The sequence below is a fragment of the Procambarus clarkii genome, chromosome 30 (genome assembly GCF_040958095.1).
Source record: "Procambarus clarkii isolate CNS0578487 chromosome 30, FALCON_Pclarkii_2.0, whole genome shotgun sequence".
Taxonomy (NCBI): Eukaryota; Metazoa; Arthropoda; class Malacostraca; order Decapoda; family Cambaridae; genus Procambarus; species Procambarus clarkii.
In genome coordinates, this window is record NC_091179.1 from 19,816,929 (window position 1) to 19,839,611 (window position 22,683).

General features: G+C 37.1%; 3 protein-coding genes across 15 annotated transcripts in view; 1 reads left to right on the forward strand and 2 right to left on the reverse strand.

Moving 5' to 3' along the window:
* Positions 1–4,720, forward strand: part of LOC123765426 (protein fem-1 homolog C) — a 103,588-nt gene extending 98,868 nt beyond the window's left edge. For all 6 annotated transcript variants that reach the window (XM_069334014.1, XM_045753976.2, XM_069334015.1 and 3 more), the window contains one exon: positions 885–4,720. In XM_069334014.1, coding sequence (XP_069190115.1) covers positions 885–1,968 — 1,084 coding nt within the window. In that variant the 3' untranslated portion in view covers positions 1,969–4,720. The remainder of the gene's footprint in view (positions 1–884) is intronic.
* Positions 4,721–5,156: 436 nt separating this feature from the next.
* On the reverse strand, positions 5,157–6,719 carry LOC123765560 (uncharacterized). The gene is made up of 2 exons (XM_069333689.1): positions 6,672–6,719; positions 5,157–6,287 (listed from the first exon to the last, which is right to left on the reverse strand). The coding sequence occupies exons 1-2, from the start codon at positions 6,717–6,719 to the stop codon at positions 5,157–5,159; spliced, it is 1,179 nt and encodes a 392-aa protein (XP_069189790.1).
* Positions 6,720–7,685: 966 nt separating this feature from the next.
* The window catches only part of PCB (Pyruvate carboxylase), a 57,371-nt gene continuing 42,373 nt past the window's right edge, over positions 7,686–22,683 (reverse strand). For all 8 annotated transcript variants that reach the window (XM_045753978.2, XM_045753979.2, XM_045753982.2 and 5 more), the window contains 9 exons: positions 20,855–20,988; positions 18,843–18,954; positions 18,283–18,578; positions 16,680–16,766; positions 15,209–15,388; positions 14,714–14,860; positions 13,114–13,197; positions 10,488–10,649; positions 7,686–10,111 (listed from right to left, as the gene is read on the reverse strand). In XM_045753978.2, the coding sequence (XP_045609934.1) occupies positions 9,857–10,111; positions 10,488–10,649; positions 13,114–13,197; positions 14,714–14,860; positions 15,209–15,388; positions 16,680–16,766; positions 18,283–18,578; positions 18,843–18,954; positions 20,855–20,988 (1,457 nt within the window). In that variant the 3' untranslated portion in view covers positions 7,686–9,856. The remainder of the gene's footprint in view (positions 10,112–10,487; positions 10,650–13,113; positions 13,198–14,713; positions 14,861–15,208; positions 15,389–16,679; positions 16,767–18,282; positions 18,579–18,842; positions 18,955–20,854; positions 20,989–22,683) is intronic.

Below are 22,683 nucleotides of genomic sequence, written 5' to 3' on the forward strand. Positions count from 1 at the left end.
CAGAAATGAACAAGCAGGCAATAAATACAGTACTTAATTACTGTAAATACAAGTAAGATAATGTGAAGGTGATATTAACTGTCCAATCATGGTTACTGATTTCTGGGATGTAAATGTGTGATAAAATACAGTAAGAATTAATACTGTACTATAGTACATTACATATTCTTAAGAATGTGATTGGTGGTTGCTTTTACCTTTGACTCAGGTTCATTTCATTTGTTTATCCCTATCTGCATACACGCATTTCCCTCCAGCTTCCACCTTTGCCGTTTATTCTGTCTCGATCTACTTTGTCTATTACTTTCAGTGATACAAAAATCACTTTGTAATGATGAAATCACTTTCATTTATATACTGTACAGCATATACAATACTTTTTAATTTTTAATTTGCTGGTGAAGCAATGATTAATAATTATTGTTTAATTTACCTGAAGACCATTGTTGCTATTGGCCATGGAGAACAGACACGAAGCCAATGGCTAGTGAAAGGTCTTAATATTTTTATTGAGTTTTTTAAATATACTGTATTTTGAACTGTAGCATTATCTTGAACTTAACAGCTTTGACAGGTATATGGCTCACTGGGTTGATTATTCTGAGTGAAAAAAGTATATCCTGTTGTCTGTTCTACATTGAAGCTTGAGTTTGAAACCCGACTCTTCTGTGAATCACACTGAATTTCTTTGATAAATTATCTGGGTTAATATCTTCTAATTTGATTAGTAATTTTTAAAGAGCATTTCATTACATTAAATACTTGATTTGAGATCTGGTGAATATGTTTTGTTCCATTTTGATATAGAGTAGGGAGAGTAAATGTTATATTGTCAGAAAACTTCCAGTACTGTATAAGTTGATATATTATTCTTATCATTTCAGGTATGAGAATGGTTTAATGATATACCCAAAGCCAATACAACAGTCTCCTATTGCAGCTTATGAAAATTCAATAGAAGTAATGACTTTGCACCAACTAGAAGAAATTATTTCGGATCCAGATGAAATGAGAATGCAAGCATTACTTGTGAGGGAGAGAATTCTAGGACCAGCACATCCCGACACAAGCTATTACATTCGTTATCGAGGGGCTGTGTATGCTGACACTGGCAATTTTGACCGGTGTATAACACTCTGGATGTATGCTCTTGATATGCAGCAGAAGATTCTTGAGCCCTTGAGTCCAATGACACAGAGCTCATTTGTTTCATTTGCTGAACTATTTTCTTTCATGATGAGTGAAGCCAAGAATCGTGGCAGGAGAGTGCCGGTAGTGAACTTCTGTGATATGATGCGAGTGTTCGAAAAATGCCTGCGTGAGGTTGAAGTGGGCATGTATCAGCTTACCAAAATTGTACATGGCTGTAATGGTATATTAGCTAATGGTGGAGAGCGAGATACTACATATTTTCACCGTACCCTTGTAATAACTATGCATCTTGTGTGTTTGCTTACTAAATTAGGACCTGGTTTAACTCCTCTTCAGCGATATGCCATGAGAAAAGCAGTGTATCAGTTAATTCGTCTGGATCCACGAGGGTCAGGAGGAGTAACTCCATTACATTTGGCTTGCTCAAAGGACTCTTCAGCAACAGTTGGAAGGTTTCCAATTTGTACCTTTCCAAGTTTGGAGGTTGTTGCTCTGTTATTGGAGGTTGGGGCAGATCCTTGTGCCACAGACCAGCAGGGCAACACTCCACTTCATACACTAGCTAGCAACAAACAATGTAGACGAGAACTTTTAATTGATCTTCTTGCCGCTGGTGCCCATCTTGATACTCTTAATACTTCTGGGCAGAGCTTTGCTTCCTTACGTCTCTCTCGTGGGCAGCGACTTCACCAACTAATTAATCCCTTACACCATACCTCTTTACAGTGCCTGGCTGCTGCCACTCTCCGTAGACATGGCCTTCCATACAGCACGATCTTACATCCTCGCCTTTCACAGTTTGTAGATCATCACTGATCCTGCCTGTAAATAGCTCGGCAAGATATCCCAATCCTTGTATATAAATTTAGGAATTAAGCATGTGTACATATATACATAATTATCTTTACATTTGAGTAAAGGCATATGTAGCCATAATTGATTGGGTGATGTATGACATCATCTCAAAGTGGCATTATATTGTAAGCAGCCTAGCATTATGCTGATCACTGGTGTACTGGCTAACAATTTCTTGCAGGTTTTCAGTTTCCCTAGATGCCTCTGTACTCGGTAATGTATTTTATTTTAATCTTCAAAAACGTAATGTTTAGTCAAACTTAGTATAAAAATTTCAATTTATAAATATTTTAACTTTAAAGCATTTTATTAAAAATGCAAGATTCAAAATAATTACTTAGTTTGTAATACCAAACTAGTATTGCTACTAGTATTGTACTAGTGTGATTGGGAATAGTAGTTTGTGCGTACAGTATTTTCAAGCAAAAATTCAGTGTTCGTTAAATTGTTGTTTTGTCAAATTTTATTGTGAATATTTACATGTCGATGGCTGAGGTTTGAGGCAGAGTGATAACTTTGGGGAAATGTCAGTTCTACTTTCCATGGCAGTGATAAAACAACATAAAAACAAACAAACAAACGTGACCTAACATAAGCTTACCCTTCCATTTATCTTTCTTTTTCTTTCCCTTGTTTTCTCTTACGATCGCTTTCTTATTACTTTTATTACCCCCTTTATTACACCTTACCTTTCATACCTTTTGCCTTGCTTTTTCTTCCTCTAAGATTTCCTTCTCCTAACTTCTCTCTTGCCTATTTATTGTCTTCACCTCCTTCCCTCATCACAATTGACTTGAGAAGGGTCCAGGACAGACCGAAACGTCGTCGTCCCTTCACTTTCTAGTGTGTGGTTTGGTCAATATAAAAATAACACTGAATGCATCAGGTGCTATGGTGTCTTTAACATGAACCTCCTCATTGGATTTGCATTTAATGTAGAGATAGTTGTTTATGCCTTACAAAAGTATGAGAACAAAAATTTGTATATGAAACTATTTTATATATCTAAAGCATCAAAATGTGTGTTTTCCTTCCTATATCAAGTCTTGAAAATAATTGAGTATTTTTATGTAATTTTTTCAATATTCTGTATGATGGACTTTTGAATAGTCCAGAAATAAACATTTAATTAAAGTGGGAAAATAGGTGCTTTGGATGGTACTGAACCCCCTTGATGATAACGAGTCAACCGAGGCGCGTTTTCAGCGAGGACCTTAAATGGCCTGTCAATTTGTCTATCCAATGTGAGAAGAAAACTGCAAAGTTTTCATTTACTCTGTAGCTGAATTAATGTTCGAGATGAAACATTTAATTTTACAAAGAAATATTGCCAGAAGTATGTTTGAACTGATGTTCCTCACACTGTTGGTTTATCTGTGATAGTTTTTTCCCCACTTTGCTCCATTTAGTCTAGCATTTTGACAATTTTGTATGAGGAATGCCTATAAACAAAATCTATGTTTGAAGTTTTGATCTTTAATATTTGTTTTTCTTGACTGGAGCTAAAGTGTCTTCCAGGTTTGGCACCTTCTTTCCACAATTACCTTTTCTTGACTGGAGCAGTACATTGTATTTTGATAAATTTTCATACTTTATTGTATTACAAGGTTATGAGGATGTTGAAGCTGCAACATTTCAAACGGAAAATTGATGCTAAGTAAAAGAAAATCCCTGACATTGTAATAAATTTGTTTTAGAAAGATTGCAAATATTTCAATTGTGATTGAATTTAATGTACAATTTTATTAGCAGTACCAGTTTCAAAAGTTAGAAAGTTGCGTTATATATTTTATGACATTGTTAAGGCTCTGAAAATGGCAAATACTCAAAGTTCATTGCTATGGTTGTATTTTAGGTCATCAATGTCTAGGACCCCAAGTAGCAGAAAGGAATTGGGCCAATGCTTCCATATAACTAACAACTTAGCTCTTACTTATAAAGCTATAAGACATTTTAGATCACCTTGCTTCTCCAAGTAACCTAGATATATCACATGACCTAAAATGCATGCCAAGATTTAATTCTTCAATCAAGTTTGTATCTGTATGCAGACGAGGAGTCACAATAACGTGGCTGAAATATGTTGACCAAACCACACACTAGAAAGTGAAGGGAGTGACGACTTTTCGGTCCTTCCTGGACCATTCTCAAATCGATTGAGAATAGTCCAGGACGGACCGAAACGTTGTTGTTCCTTCACTTTCTAGTGTGTGGTTTGGTCAAGTTTGTATCTAGTTGTAGTATGTATGACTTTACAAAGTACATCTAAATTCAGAGAATTATTATTAATTCATGAACTTATAACTGCATAATTATCATAACCCCATTTTCAACTTTCATGGGTAGAGGCATCTGCAATCTTGCATAATGCAGTTGCCGGTGAATGGTTAAATCTATTTTTTTTACAAATTCGAGAAGCCAACAAAACTGCAAAGCATTGTCATGCCTGTCATCAACTTTCTTTATTAAAGGAAAGAATACCTTAGATTATGCATTTGCAATATACTGTATGTGGATATATATTTTATTAAAATTAGTCAGAGAACAGCAACTTCACAAATGACACTTGTAATATAGATAAATTATGAATAAACATGTAAGCATCTTCAAAATTACAGTATTTGAAAATTGTGCATACATGTCAGTGTAACTTTCATTTGGATTCAGATAATTTGCAAGACGGTGTGACTTCTAAAATAAAGTTTTGAGCCTTCTTGTAATCTTTATAATCGACTAAAGCCCAATGTGAATTATATACTTGTTAAAAATATGTATTTAATAATGCTGTTTTCATTCATGTGCCAAATTAGATCCAAATCAAATTTGCATCCAAGTCGTGATTGTATTATAACATTTATATTGCAAAATTACAACATGGAATTAGCGGTTATTGCTGAAATTTATCTTAACATTTAATTCTGCACTAATGTTTAAAGTTTTGGTACCTTTACAAGAAATTTTATTAGTATCCCTGCCCTTACTGACATATGTACTTGCCAATAGCAACATTATCCAGAAGTAATGTTAATTCTACATCAAATTAAGACTTTGTATATTGTGCTTTTTTTATTTTTGCAATCCAGAATTTTATTTTGGGGGAAGGGGGCAACAATCTTTGGCAAGTGAAATGTGATGGTTTGAAATTTTATCTATAAAGCTATAACCTCAAATTTGGGGCATGCATTTGTCCATAAGAGATCGAGAGCTACCGATACCTCGGTAACGAGAGCTACCGATACCTCGGTAACGAGAGCTACCGATACCTCGGTAACGAGGGCTACCGATACCTCGGTAACGAGAGCTACCGATACCTCGGTAACGAGGGCTACCGATACCTCGGTAACGAGGGCTACCGATACCTCGGTAACGAGGGCTACCGATACCTCGGTAACGAGGGCTACCGATACCTCGGTAACGAGGGCTACCGATACCTCGGTAACGAGGGCTACCGATACCTCGGTAACGAGGGCTACCGATACCTCGGTAACGAGGGCTACCGATACCTCGGTAACGAGGGCTACCGATACCTCGGTAACGAGGGCTACCGATACCTCGGTAACGAGGGCTACCGATACCTCGGTAACGAGAGCTACCGATACCTCGGTAACGAGAGCTACCGATACCTCGGTAACGAGAGCTACCGATACCTCGGTAACGAGAGCTACCGATACCTCGGTAACGAGAGCTACCGATACCTCGGTAACGAGAGCTACCGATACCTCGGTAACGAGAGCTACCGATACCTCGGTAACGAGAGCTACCGATACCTCGGTAACGAGAGCTACCGATACCTCGGTAACGAGAGCTACCGATACCTCGGTAACGAGAGCTACCGATACCTCGGTAACGAGAGCTACCGATACCTCGGTAACGAGAGCTACCGATACCTCGGTAAACCTGAGAGCTACCGATACCTCGGTAACGAGAGCTACCGATACCTCGGTAACGAGAGCTACCGATACCTCGGTAACGAGAGCTACCGATACCTCGGTAACGAGAGCTACCGATACCTCGGTAACGAGAGCTACCGATACCTCGGTAACGAGAGCTACCGATACCTCTGTAACGAGAGCTACCGATACCTCTGTAACGAGAGCTACCGATACCTCGGTAACGAGAGCTACCGATACCTCGGTAACGAGAGCTACCGATACCTCGGTAACGAGAGCTACCGATACCTCGGTAACGAGAGCTACCGATACCTCGGTAACGAGAGCTACCGATACCTCGGTAACGAGAGCTACCGATACCTTGGTAACGAGAGCTCGAGCTATACAGAGCTAGATATATAACTACAGATATATCGATATTTCTCGGCAATGAGAGCTATCTATCAATATCAAGAGCTATCGATATATAGATAGCTTTCAATACCAAGACATATCTATTGATATCTCGGTATAGACCTATCTAGCTCTGTATCGAGAGCTATCTCTTTGATATCGACAGCTATATATTTCTCGTGGTATCGAGAGTTATCGATAGCTCTCAATACCAAAAGATATCAATATCTCGGCATCAACAGCTATTTATCTCTAGGTATTGACAGCTATCTATATTTCTCCTGGTATTGACAGCTATTGTATATCAATAGCTCTTGATACCAAGATATCAATATAGAGCCATCTAGCACGGTATCAACAGATATTGATAGCTCGTGATACCGAGGTCTCGGTATTGACAGCCATCTGTGTCTCGGTATCGACAGCCATCTGTGTCTCTCGGTGTAGACAGGCATCTCCCTCTGTCAACAGCTGTATTTTTCTAGTATCGACAGCCATCAGTGTGTCTGTATTGACCACCATCTGTGTGTGTGTCGGTATCGACAGCCATCTGTGTGTCTGTATCGACTGGTGTATTTTGCTGGTATCGACAGCCATCAGTGTGTCTTGGTATCAACAGCCATTTGTATGTCTCTGTATCGACAGCCATCTCTCAGTATTGACAGCTGTATTTTTCTGGTATTGACAGCCATTAGTGTGTCTGTACTGACAGCTATTGATATATTGATAGCTCTTGATACCAAGATATCTCAGTATAGAGCTATATAGCTCTGTATCGACAGCCATCAGTGTGTCTCGGTAACAACAGCTATTTGTCTCAGTATCGACAGTTGTAATTTTCTGGTATCGACAGCCATCAGTGTGTGTCGGTATCGACAGCTATTGATATATCGATTGCTCTTGATACCGAGATATCAGTACAGAGCTATCTAGCACTGTATTGGCAGCTATTGATAATTCATGATACCGAGCTATTGATACCGATATCAATAGCTATCAGATTCTTGGTATCGACAGCCATCTGTGTGTGTGTATCGACAGCCATCTGTCAGTATCGACAGCTGTATTTTTCTGGTATCGACAGCTATTGATATGTCGATAGCTCTTGATACAGATATATCAGTATAGAGCTATATATAGCTCTGTATCGACAGCCATCTGTGTATCTCGGTATCAACAGGTGTATTTTTCTGGTATCGACAGCCATCTGTGTCTGAATTGAGTCATCTCTTGGTATCGACAGTCATCTGTGTCTCAGTATCGACAGCCTTCCTGGCACCAACAAGTTGCAGAAATTATTAAAAAGGGTACATGTCCTCAAATGTTGCAATTTAAATAATAATAGTCCATACAAAAAAAGGCATAATTACATTACAAGGAAGTAAAACCATCTGAACCTGAACCCTCTGTTTATAGCATAATAGTCATTTCTGTAATATATTCCTAACCTAAGACAGTAATATAACTACAACTTAAATTTCCAATTTGTGTCTAATGTAGTTTACATATCACATAAGCCTGTCATTAATTGCTCCAGGAAGACAAGTTTACAGAGAAGCTACCTCTCCAAGGTCTACAGGCTTTTTAGATTGAATAGTTATGCACAGTAGTTTGTAATACAAAACAAATACTTATAAAATTATAAATTATTGTAACAGACTGGACAATGACAAAATTAATGCAAACCTTGATAATGTGCAAGCAAAAATAGTACAAGAATTATGTACTGCAAAATGTGCAGTAATGGCCCCCGTCTATGAAAGGGGTAGGTAGAGAAAATTCAGTGTTTGTATGACGAGTGTGTATGCACTCAAAATCTTTACCAAACCAAAGTGTTACCTACCGAATGGAACCACATTAAAAGGCAAGTTGAGAAACTGCCTTTAAAGAAAAAAAAAGTTAATCAAGGCTTTACTTTAATGCAAGCGCATTAATAGTCCTAAGCAGCAAATAATTTATTTTGCACAGGAAATCTTTTAAGAAAGATTCTATACAACACAAAGTTGGAATGTAAACACCTCGGCATAGTTAGACCTCATAACTTTCCTGAATACAAAACATTTTTTACCACATGGAAGATCATTCCAAGGCTCTTAAAAACTTAAATTGAGAATTAAACAATCAATGCATTTTGTTAACCAGTTCACAATTTTACGAATCATTACAATACTGAAGTTACGAGACGCTAACTATCTCTACATTAAGAGGAAAAGCAGCATGGTCCAAATGGTTTATACAGCACAAAGATGTTTTACATCAGTTCAAATGGCAAGATACCATTAATTTTGTTGCCTTGGTATATTTTATGTGCACTAACAAAGGTGAACGACCATAACTTCACTCCTCAAAGCCACACCACTGAACAAATTAAAACAGAACCAAGGGTGCAGTTTTACAGCAAGTTTCTTTTACAACTCTAACCTCAAGTATGTATCACAGTAGGAACATGGTGCCTACTTTAGTTTGATATTTAAAATTAAAATGAACACCTTCTCTGGTATAATGCAATCGAGTATTGCTTAGAAAAAAATAAAAAATAAAGCATGTCTTACTTTTTAAAAAACACAGCCTTTGTCCATATTTGAGCTTCAAAAAGAGTAGCAAATGTTCTTTACCAAATTAATTTTACACATTGCTGAGGAGTCTATAATAATATTAATTACTACTATTATTATTATTATTATTATTAATAATAATGATTATTATAAATCTTACATTCAATGAGGTCAGAGCTGCTATAATAATAAAAGTAAGCGACTTACTGATAGCCAACTAGCACACGTGACAAGCTACAAGACGGTCAGCAGCCGCGTGCAGCTTGTCCCAGTCACACTTGCATTGTCAAGCATTGTATCTACAGTTGTCTTTAATAGACAATAACAATTTGATGAGGACTCCTTAAAATTAAATAAATTAATTCAATACTACCGATGTACGCTTCTAAAACTGTGGGGATGAAAGGAAGACAAGAAAAAATTAATAAAATGCATAAAAATGTGACATCTTTAGCTTTGTGTGAAGTAGCTATTTGCCAAACTTTTTTTTCCCAGCTACCAGTAATCACTTATAATATTCACAAATGGAGTTAAAGACTAAACGCATGGATGTGGGTGCAAGGGAAGTGCACGTGCCAGCACAAAAAAAAAGTACACGTGTGCATGGGTTATCATAACCCATTAAAATTAAAGTTCTTTGAAACATCAACAGATTAAATACCAAAACAATTTAAAAACAAAAACTACTGCTTTTCAGTGCAATTAAAAATTTATCAAATATATAGTTCTGCACTGAAACTAAATTTTAACAATGATTGAAGTTTAATTTACATAGCTTAAAATCTTGTTAAAATTACAATTTATCACCAATTCATAATTTAAGTGTCTTACTGTAATTAACCATAGACAGTAATTTACATGTCTGTTGTAAAGTAGCCTCAAAATACTCGAGACACTGATACTGCTTTAACATGTTAAACAAAATTTAACTTTTAATGACAATGTTCAATATGCTCATCACCATATAGTTATTTCTATCTACTATAGTATACACAAACATTTATACATCCCTCACTTAGGGTTAATAGTGAGCACCAAATCGTCTCCCTCCAGCTTCATGTCCTTTGTGATATTAACACTATCAACAACTCCATCACATGGGGCTTGAACAACCATCTCCATCTTCATAGCCGAGATGACTACTAGTGCGGAGCCCTTTTTCACCTCATCGCCAACTTTCACACGGATGTCTACCACAGTGCCGGGCATAGGAGCTCCTACTTGTCCCTTTACACCAGGCGTTACTTTTGGATGCACATGTAGTTCCTGATTAAGTAGCAAATTTGCAACAAATTAATTATACATGTGATAGCCCAATTAACAAATGTAAAGCAAGGCTTTCTAATAGGACTAATGAATTAGCTGTTCTGGAGATATTACATATTTTATACACTCAAGAAAAATTAAAATGATCAAAAATAAAAAAAAAATACTGTTAGCAAATTCATGAGACTAAACTACCACTTGATATTAATTATGTAAATACAGTTGGTGTGTTCATGCAGTCCCAACATGTGGGATGGGCAACTCTCCCAATATTACAAAAGCCTATATGGCTGTACTTTTCATACAACTTTATTTATCTTCAATATTTTGCAAATACTAAAATCTAGCAATATGTTTCCTCTCCTGTAAAGCTTACCTTCACAGCTTCTTGGTCACGAACCATTACTGATCGAAGTTGCCCATTCAGCTCAAAAAACACTTCTCGTTCACCATTTACATTAAGGTCTTCAGACACAGCCAGAGTCTTGATATGCAAGGTCTTTCCTTTCTCGATCTGTACTTCAAATTCTTCACCAACCTAGAAACATTTTAAAGAATAAGCTCCATAAAAATTACCAAACTGCCATCAAAGTATCTGAAACCCAACAAGAAACTAATCTACAGAATCTGGCCATGAATTGTTATACAATTTCAAACTTGTTGGCTCTCAACCAAAAGGTGCCAGATTTGATAGACAAGGTGTAGATGTTTAAGCAAATTTCCTTGCATATGATACTGCCATTTCACTAGCAATAAAAAGGCATTTCAGAGTTTGGCAACTTGTTAGTTGCATCCTGGAAAAGGTCAGTCATTGGCCTAGGAAGACCTCTAAGTTTAACAGGCTCCTTGCCCCCAACAATGGAACAATATTTGTAGGACTAGACTAGCAAATCTTGAGTCTTGCTATACCATATATCTATATACAGGTACATGCTCAACTCGTGTACAACTTAACTGCCCACTCTTAAATAGTCCAGTGACGAGCATTTCTTCTCAGCCACAGCTAGGATGGACTCGTGCTCAACATCACAATAAAATGTTGAATTTAAGAAAATCTATAATTTAAATAACTACAGTATTGCCAATATTCAGTGGCTAACATTTATATACACACCGCCACTGTTGATGAGCTGATTGGGTCTTCGAAAAATGGTACAGAAAATTTTAAATTGCCGCCAAATGAACAATATTCATTTATTACAGTAAAAGACATTAAAGTATATAGTAAAGTCAGTACATTACAATATTGTCAACCCATCCTGTTTATATAGTACTTTTTGTAACTATGGCAATTAGATAGAATTTAGTACTACAGTATTTAAATTTTTTTTTTTTTTTTTTTTTTTTGGACTAAAGCAAAGCCATAAAAGTTCAATATTCCTATGTCTAATATGGTGCATATATGTACTATATTACGCCTTAAAAAGTTATGTTAGCTTGCAACAAATACAAAACCTTTTCCGGTTTGGCCAAATTCAATAGTACCGATTTCTACTTTCTAATTACCTTTTACATCAATATATGTACGATGGTCCTCAACATTAAGTACTGTACTACCAAAACAGGAGGATGGGTTGAATTGCTTGCCATTTGTGGCTGTTTGCATCACTGATTTGTTTAAACTTCTCTATTTTAAATTGTCTTCATAATTAAAATGGATAATAGGTTAATGCAGTGACTATTTCCAGGGGCACTACTATGAGTAAAGTTTCAGAAAGTAAAGTTTCAAGGGGCTCCAAAAGCAACTTTAGACCACATTGCTTAAATACTTTGGGTCTACATCTCAAAATTAATCAAATTTCAAGTAGTGGTGGTTAAATTATAAAAATTTAGGAGATCTGTAGAACAACCCCATAGACAAACACAGTGGTTACCCAGACTTTTTAAGATGGGACCCCCATCTTACACCCCCCCCCCCCCCAATAAGAGCTCAAGCTTCAGAGCCCCACAAATTGCAAGTCTGCCACTGGAAACATCCATTCCAAGAAAAAAACGAGGTCACTAGTATTTACAAAAGCTGTTGCTACTACAAATGTGAAAATAAGTACTGCATTGGTAAAATTTTGCCACATGTACTGTAATTCTTGCCAATAAAAAGGAAGTGGAGGACATCACTTGTCAACAGCTTGTTGCAAGGTCAACAAGATGTTTACCTATAATCTAAATACAGTACCATTATAATTTTCTTCAAGTGGAGACTGAACCTTGATATACCTAAACAGCAGGGATATGCCACTCCACAAAGGAGGTAGTAAATACAATGCTGAAAATACAGATCAATACCTAACGTCACAATCATAATCGCTGTCTACATAACCCTGAATAAACATATGCTCAGAACAGGGTGCTCATGCCTCTCGACTGCTTGATCATTATGACATTGCCTTCCACTGCAACCAAAATGCAGTGGAAGGCCACCAAAATGCTGATGCAATACACACAGATTTTATGAAAGCTTTCAACAAGTGTGACCATGTCAATACTGTGCACAAGAGGTATTACTAGCAAAGTAGGAAGATGGATATTTAATTTCCTAATGAACAGAACCTAGTGTATAATAACCAACAAAGTAAAATCCAGATTACCAACCATGTTAAGCTCAGTCCCCCAGGATACAGTGCTTGCTACAGTGCTTTCCCCCATCCTCATATCAGGTCAATTAGGGCGCCAACTACAGTACATCTCCTTTGCCAATTACACTAGGCTTTGTAAATAGACAATGTAGAGGATACAGCAAATCTCCAAATAGATGTAAATCAGGTCTTTAAATGGGCTACATTATTTAATGCAGGCACGTTCTAGTGCCTGTTGTGGAGAAACTAAAATATCAAGACAAACTACATGAAATGCAGTCAAATTACACTACAAAACGAAAGAGCGCCATAAAAAAAAGAGCAACAATGTTGGAAGACGATACGTACTTTGTAAATAAGCCAAAGTAGCCATAAAAAAAATCTAATTTCACATATGAATAGTCATTAAAGTAAAAATAATCTTAATACCTTTGGGCCAGTAAGAAAGATTCGGGTGTCGAGCTTATCAACAGGGCCGTACTTTTCCCGGAAGAAGAGGAAATCTTCTGTCACCTGCGGATGAAATAACTTTAGTAATACAGTAAAATTGAGAACTTTTGAAAATATCAAATGCAATGCACTTTTACATTTTACAAGGAAACTGTATTCATCATTCTCATTCGCCAACGGCCATAAGCAACGTTGGGTTAAGGTTAGTACTTGGATGGGTGACCGCCTGGGAACACCAAATGCTGTTGGCAATAATGTTTAGAGCCGGTTGGCCGAGCAGACAGCACACTGGTCTCGTGATCCTGGGATCCTGTGGTCCTGGGTTTGATCCCAGGCGCCGGCGAGAAACGATGGGCAGAGTTTCTTTCACCCTATGCCCCTGTTACCTAGCAGTATAATAGGTACCTGGGTGTTAGTCAGCTGTCACGGGCTGCTTCCTGGGGGTGGAGGCCTGGTTGAGGACCGGGCCGCGGGGGGACTAAAAGCCCCGAAATCAAGATAACCTCAAGATAGATCATTATTTTGATCATACAATACTAATACTATTTCCATCTATCTTTGGCATATGTAATGCCTCCAGCTTCTCTTAAGTTTTGTTTCTCTTCTGTTTTTTAACTTCAAAACAGTCTCTGTATCCATGTATTGAGCAGCAATTTTGAAATTGTAAAGCATAGCATAGGCTCCTCACACAATGTTCTTTATGTGGTCCTTGGGTGATTGTTTTCCATCTAACCACCTAGATTTTTCTGTTTTTAAACATTTTCACACAATTTGTAAGTTGCATGAGGTCTCTTCTATTCCACATTCCATAATAGGACATTTATTCACAAATTTATTTGCGAAGTACTGCTCCTTACACTTATTTTGTCCAGGTTTTCTTTAAGGGCATGACAGTCGTCCAAGTTCTTCATCTTTAGTATCTTAGCATCATCAGCAAACATGTTCATATTCTGTATTCCTTCTGGCAGGTCGTTTATGTAGACAATGAACATTACCAGTGCAAGAACTAAACAATGGTACTCCATGACATTTCTCTAGTCCAATATATTGCCTCTGATTACTGCCCTCATTTATTACTTAGAAAGTGAGTAATGGGGGTACAGTGTTTACATATTCTAGCTATGATACAGTTACCAATTCATTGTTACAAAGTAAAATTAGAAAATACAAACATTTCAGTAGGTTACATAGTTCTTACAAATCACCGAGTTTAAGAAGTACAGAATTTCAGAAACTAGCAAATGAAAAAAAGCTAAAAAAATTACACAAAAATTAACACCTTAACCGAGTTCCCTATATATCTACATACAAAATATTAGCAATGATCTGAAGCTGAACTATTTTATTATGACAATTTAAATTAACTGGGAAAACTGATGTTTGGTACACACACAAGCCTTGTTTACCACTAACTGATCAACATGTCTACATTACATTACTTTAAACTCACATAGCAATTTGATTTTAGACATCAAAGTAAATTTTACTTCTAAGCTATACAATTTTCATGCCTTCCATTCTAAAATCTGAACAGTTAAAAAGAATTAGAACAAATTTAGTAAATTCAATCCATGCCCACCTTAGGATACATAGCATGACTCAGGACATCATAATCTGAAATACGGTGTCCATGTTCCTCAGTAAGGTTGGACTTTATTGCAGTGAAGTCCATGGGAGTCATTGTTGCTCCAGGACGTCCCTTCACTTTTGGTAGGCCCTTCAACATCTGACAATATTAAGTAACAATATATATTAGAATATTGGTGCTGTATAACAATATTATACAATTATTCAGCTTATTTAATCTAAATATCTTCACTAAATTCCAAAATTTCTTAAAATCTAAGATGCAAATTTACTAGTTTTAAGTATTGGCTTAAGATGCATCTTAATTACTCTGCATTGTGCAAGTTTGTATGAACTATACACAATCTTTTAACCTCAATAAATCTGCAATTAAAACTATTAATGTTACATCTAACAGAAGTACCCTTGACAACAATTATCGAACCTCAAGACCTGAAGCAACCGTTTAAGTACATGCAGTAGCTAGAAACTAGTACCGTTTACTTACTTTAGTACGAAGTGGTTCAGGGAATCCCCCGTAAGGCTCGCCCAGATATCCTTGTATAAATTCAATGACAGACTTGGGGAAGCTGAGATTCTCTGCCCCTGCTTCAACATCAGCAGCCGAGAGTTTGTTTTGTACCATAAACTGGGCCAAGTCTCCCACTACTTTTGATGATGGTGTTACCTGTTCAAGCACTAAATTCATCAGGACAAGTTAAGCTAACAGTTCAGCACCTAATGGTCACCTTAGCTTTACAAAAATAAAAATTTACTACTGTAATCTACAGATTAAAATTTTTATTTATTTAGTTCACCTAATCTCTTAATTGCAAAAGAGAGGCTTCAAGTGTGGAAGAAAAGATTATTTCTAAACAAGGCAAAGGCAAGATCCTACTGTTCCCATGGATAAATAAATGACAATTGTAGACATACACAGGAGGTTACGAATTCCGACATCACTGTTGTCGGCATAAGAAAAAAATGGGATATATATTCCCTTCCCCCCAAGGATATTACCCATCATTTGAAAAGCAATAGCAGCAGCAGCAATTACCCTGTATATATCCGCTGATACAAGCAGCCACAAAACCAAAGAAAGATTTATGGAAAACACATTAATCACATTAACATGACTGCATCAATGAGAAAATTCGTGGGCACCATGACGAGGGACCAAACCTATGCGGCGAGTATTCCCATACACATGCTCTTAGTGACTAGACCACAACATGGTACAAGGATTGCAACCTGGCGTTCTACTGAACACAAGGATTTCCCAAGGCTTCTACTGAAGCCAGAACAGGATTTTCACAAAATTTTCCCATGCACTCTGGCTCTCTCCTCTGGAGTGCAGTAGAACGCCAAGTTGCAATCCTCGAACTAGACCACGACCATGTCTTGGTCTAGTCACCAAGAGCATGAGTATGGGAATACCCTCATTACAGCTCTACGGATTTTCTCAATGTATGGAATAATGAGCAAAATGTAGGAGCAATCTCAGCCTCAAAGGAATTTTCCATGCACCTCCACTGGGCTGAAAAATTCATGACCAATTTGAGCCTTTATGAAGCTGTGGGGTGCTGATGTGACTGCTCAAGTGTGGTCCTACTTTATCCTCGAATCAAACGGTTTATTGGGAATGACAATTGCCAAGTGATACTTTTAGTGTTCAATCTTTAGTAACGAAACTTTTACTATATTACTTTTCAGATATTTACACTTCTCCATCCCATTTAAGTTGGAAATCAGGTAGTAATTACCCAAGTGTAGTTACAGGACGAGCACTACACTTGTGTCGTCCCATCTTCCCAGCTCATAATGAATCTAATTACCTCTAATTACCTATATTCTTTAAAGATCATTTATTAATGATAAATTTGTTCTTGATACAAATACTTACAGTAAATATTACAAGACATTCAAATGGTATTTCATTGTATTAAAAAGTTACGAAGGGCAGAAATTCATGGCTTCACCTTAATCAAATCTCCAAGAAGGTAGTTAGCTTCTCGATATGCCGCCTTCACTGCCTCAAACTGATCACCCAGTCCAAGAGAGAATGCCTGCAAAGTACAGATATAGCTTGCTAAATTTAAGGGAGCAAGACCAAGTGAAATACAAGTTGCACATCGTCACATTAAGGTTTAGTACTGTACATTAATAGTTTAATAAAGTTTACCTCACTTTTTTTTTATTTATATATGTAAGTACAAGAGTTCTTAAATTCTTGTACAGCCACTAGTACGCGTAGCATTTTGAGCGAGTCCTTAATCCTATATTCCCTGGAATACGAACCCCCCCCCCCTCCCCCTGCGAAGAATTGTTTTTACAACCAAGTACCCATTTTACTGTTGAGTTAAACAGAGGCTACAGTTAAGGATTTGCACCCAGTAAATCCTCCTCGGCCAGGATACGAACCCAGGACAAAGCACTCGCGGAACGCCAGGCGAGCGTCTTGCCACTATGCCACGGAGACTGTATTGCTTACTATAAGCTTAATACTTGAGCTTATCTAAAGTAACTTTACATAAAGGGGAAATTCTAGGGAAGGGATTTCAACCTTTCCCCTTTCACATACCTCTAACATTATTAGTCATTCATTTAGCCTCTGTAGTGTAGTAGGGACACCAGCATGATGGGTAGTGATGTATGGTGGTTAGCAATCCTAGGATTGCTTCACATCTAGAACTAACATTAGACTATGGCTAGGCTTACCCCAGCAGTATCCCAGATCTCTAGTAGGAAATTTAATGGGTCACTGTAATAATTAAATTATTAGTCAAATATAAGAAGCCCAATGACTATATAGGTCCCACAAAACAAGGGTAAAGCTGTGTCAATATGCACACCAATCCTGCTACTGGTTAAACCAACAGTACTTAACCTTAAGACTTTAAATTTTCAACATGAACATTAGTTCACAAGGACAATTGTGCACGGAGTCTCCCACTTCATGGGAACATTAGTTTGTCCTCTTCACCTGTTTCAAACACTTGTGTGAATAATGGCATGTTATCTTATCTCTAGCGTGAATAGGTACATTAATTATGTTCAAATCAGTTTACTACATCAGCAATGAGTAAAAAAAAATTATACTTATGCAGTTTCATTTCCAAGTGATAAAATACTAGGAGTGTCAGTAGTGGTAAATGTGCGAGTTAACAGCACAAGGTATGAAGGAATAGACAATCATACAGAGATGTACTAACAGCTAGGGATGGAAAGTCAAGGAAAACAGTTCAACTCTTCCACCACCAACACTTGCAGCAACTCTTTCATGTGAACTTTCCTCACTCTTAGAATTTGGGGAGCAAAATAGCAGCTCTTTATGAAAGTGATGAAGGTACTGCTTGGTCAGTGTGGGTTGCAGCACACCACCAGTGGGTCATTGACATTTTTAATTTATATACTGTACAGTGGAGTGAGACTAATGGGCTTTAATTAGGTATTAAAGATGTAGACACATTTTGAAAATGGTCTATAATATATTAACAGCTAAAGATCCTGGAAAATAAGATATACAGGTCTATGAAAAAATAGTATACATCATTTATTAAATTACCGTATCTAATAGTTTACCTGGAACTGGAGGTTGGTATACTGGCCACCAGGAATTTCATTCTGATAAACATCAGCATTGCCAGACTTCATGGTCACTGCACATTCAAATGGAGCATAAAGTGTACGAGTTTGTTCCCAGAATGCAGAGTACTGACTGATGTTATTTAAATGGATTCCAGTGTCGAGATCATGTCCCATCAAGCTGGCAACAATGGCACCCATAGAGGGCTGAGAAGTCATTCCGGACATGGAATCGACAGCAACATCAACAGCATCGGCATCAGCATAAGCACATTCTAACATTGATGCCACACCTATAAAATATACATAAATCTACAAGTCTTCTTAACAGTCAGTTAATTCCTAATCCTCAGGAGCAAATTTAATTTTTAGCAGCAGATTAGAATTAATACTATTTTGAAAAAAAAAAAGAAACCCCCATAACCACACCAGATGTGCAGTTTCCAACTACAGTACTGTAATTTAATCAAACAAGTGAACCTTGCCTTGAGTAATAATGGAAAGTAGAATAAAAAAATAATTCATACTATTTTAAATCCAGATTATGAGAGTCTTACCAGCACCAGAAGTATCATGGGTGTGAACATGGATGGGCAGATCAGGATAACGGTCCCTTAAGGCAGATATGAGCATCTTGGCTGCTCGTGGTTTCAACAGCCCAGCCATGTCCTATACAATTAAAAATATAAAATCACCACCTCATTTCACACTTACACAGGGCTGGGAAAACCATCAGCCTAAAAAAACACACACTATTAGGAAGAACAGATGCTTTAAACACTCCCAGTCACAGCGCCTCCATTACACTCCAGCATAACAGCCACATCAGATCCCCCTCCCCTCTCTAAATATTTACCACCACAAATTTATTAACACTTTACTATCCTCATCCAGCATCTTTTGACCGATGTTACAGATCTTAACACAATGTCCCAGGAAACTGTCCCACCCCCCATGTACAAGAAGTTGCCAATGAATTCTTGACGAGGTCATCACACCGTGTTTAGAGACACGACGGGGCCATTTAGCTGGGTTATCAGAATCATCAGTCACAAGATCATTTGTATGCAGTTAGATATTAATTTAGTCATGTACTGTATATCGAATTCTTGAAACTGCCGCACTACTGGGTTTGGAGCTACAGCCCCAAATCTCTAAGCAGCTGCTTTTGGGCCCCTTCTTTTCAATATGGCATATATTTACTGGAGGCTTTAGGCATCAGCTGGGAACCCCTTGCACCTGCAGGTGATTCAAATGTTGCAAGGTACCTAAAACCATCGAGATGGTGTGTGACTATAGGTCAAACGTTTAGTGTATAACACTTTCAGTGCACATAACATCTCATACTAGCTAGTAAAATTCTAAACATATCCAATAAGCTTATGGTTTACATTAACTCAGTTTAGGTCATGAGGCATGAAGCTAATATTTCATACATACTGTACTGCATGCAATAATCACTTATATCGTCACATGAATCTATTCTACTTTACCAGTTGCATAAACAGTGAACTAACCAAGTGGAATGGACAGTTCATTAGCAAGACACGAGTCTCCTGGGCCCAGCTACACCAGGCCATGAATTGCTGGTTCAAGACAAGTGGCAACTTGTTTTAAAATACCAACATCTCTAGCACTCCATTGCACAAGGAAACTTTCCTTGTGGAAATTTCACTCTTCACCCACTTGGGAAATTTAAAATAAAAAATTCTGAATTTTACGTGTTTCGACACTATCAAGGAATATTTTCATTGTGTTGAAACACTAAAATGTTCAGAATTTTTCCATTTAATTTTCCTACGTGCATTCTTGTGCATAACTGAATCATGTTTTTGTGATTATTCTTGCAACACCCATCATGTTAATCATATGGCACATATACTTGACTATTCAAATGGGGCCCTTGAATTACCCAAAGCCAGCCACAGGTACACAAAGCCTTAGAATTACATAATGTGGGTACTGAACATAATTTTTTTTTACTCATTCTATAACAATCAAAACTAGTGGTGGGGGACACCAATGATCCGAGTGCTTTATTAACTTCATTTGAAGTCATCAGCTATTCTAGTCTTATTCCATTATAAAATGAGCTTATTTCCTAGTAAAGTTATGCTTAGTGTTCTGCACTCGCCACCGTTACAAACCTAATGCATTATATACAGTACAGTTTGTTATATAATGCAGTACAATGGAACTTGTATCCTGTACTGCACTTTCTTTACGCATTTCAAAATGGCTTTTGGTAATTATATGGATCATTCAAATCATGCACAACAATGGGACAGTTCTATCATAGCAATATTTAAATTGGTAACAAGTCTACCAACAGGAGTCAAAGCCGGTTCCTCAAGTAACAGCCTCGGGAGGGAGAAAAAAATATGGAACAAGGGGCCACAAGCAGCTAGTTTGAAGGCTGGGGCTTGCTCCCAAACCAGAAGTGTGTCATGAATTTTACTTCCACAGTTACCACAGTGGAAACTAAACTGTGCATGCCTTACAAGCTCACCTATTTAAATTATGCATTTTCTATACTAAACAATGACTTGTGGAATTCCTGCTCTCATACCTTGATACAAAGAATGTGTGTCCCGGCTTTAACTAGTTCATCGGCTAACTTCATGTAGTAGTCCAAAGTGTACTTTTTCTTGCTGGGGTCAGAGATGTCGCCAGAATATGAGATCGCAGCTTCGATAACACCACCTGTGGTAACGAGACATTAACTTTATACAAATATCTGTATGGAACAGTACATACTTCAACTGTGCAATACCATAATTAAAATACATGTACTGTACAGTACTATATTAGTATACTTAAAACAGAAGCCCACATGTATAAGGGCCATTTATTTGTGCATATATTTATTTCCTATTAGTATGTATGCAAGAATACATACTAATAGGAACAAGATATATAAATTGAATGTTTTGCTATTCACTTAGTAAACCGAGTCAGTTCATGCATGATTTACAAAGCTTACAATGTAAAACTTTGTACGAAATACATTATTTACTAATAGTCAAGTTAGTGCAACTTTTTAACCCTATGGCTGCAGTACACTGGAACATTGTTCCCACCAAAGGTAGAAAGATAGGTAAAAAATTAATATGTATTCCATATTTTCATTACAATGACGGTAAAAAAAAAAAAAAAAACTTACCCTAACTACAACAAACAATTAAAATTATTATCTATATTTGTTAAGTCAAAAAGCAATTCACTTGATACTCTGGAAATGTATATAATATCAGGTAAATTCGGGTATTAATTTCTTTAAATACCGCTTCTTTTAATGTAGAAAAGACATTACAGACCCATCATGGCCGCGAGAGATGGTGACCCTCAAGAGTGATGGCAAGGGTCAAGTGAATTAAGGTAAGAGTAGTCTGGCTAGACAAGATATCTTGAGATGGTTATCTTGAGACTATTTCAGGGCATAGGGTAGATAGATAGGGCAAAGATATTAAATTAAATTTACACTGAAAAGTGTTCAAGGCTGCGAATGAGACATGGATAATGGCGACTGATATCTAGACCCTGTAACCGAATGGAGTTCCGAGAGGAACTTGCTCCAAGCCAAGCCCAGGGCCAGGCTAGACCCTTGACCCTTATGGTCAGTATGCATGTGCATTAGTGCAGTTTTAACTCTTTCAAGGCTGTTAATGAATCACTGAATATTTAATTGTCAATAGAAAATCTTTCAACAAAAGTAAAGGCCAGTTCAGGTCGTACAAAAAATGTTAACGGGAAAAGTTTCAATCCGATATTACTTATATTTCCAACACTTATTCAGTACTGTAAGGGCTCAGCAAATCTCATTTCGGCAACCCAAATCTCCCAGTAATACTAAAATTCATGTTAGTTCTTTTACCTTTTAACCAGAATAGGAATTCGGTTTCCCGAGATTTGTTGAAAGAGCCGAATTTGAAATTTCCAATTTTGGACACCCAATAAAAAACTAATGGGTTGTGGTCCCTATATAATTCAGATTATGAAGTATATATTATATGGAATTCTTCCCTTAAAATTTCAACAAGATACTCGAAGCAGAGAGAAGGGGAATTAAGTTATTTTCTATAATTTTGAGATTGAAGACACTTTAGCAGGATTAGAATGCTAAAATAGTCAAGATTTTCTGCAAGTTTGCTAATACTGCTGTTCAATCTTTTAAATCTTGGCATGTATAGCAATTAACATGTCAATACAAAGCCTTAGGGCAGTCAACTTTGAACATTTTCCAATTGACTATTCCATTTATAGTAGCATGCTCTGTTGAAATAAAGGAACTAAATTCAACATTATATCAAATACCACAGTGAATAACTTTTTAATGTATATGTACATTATTTAATGTGGAGAGGGTCCAGTATAAACTTGTTTGCTCATGCTGAATAC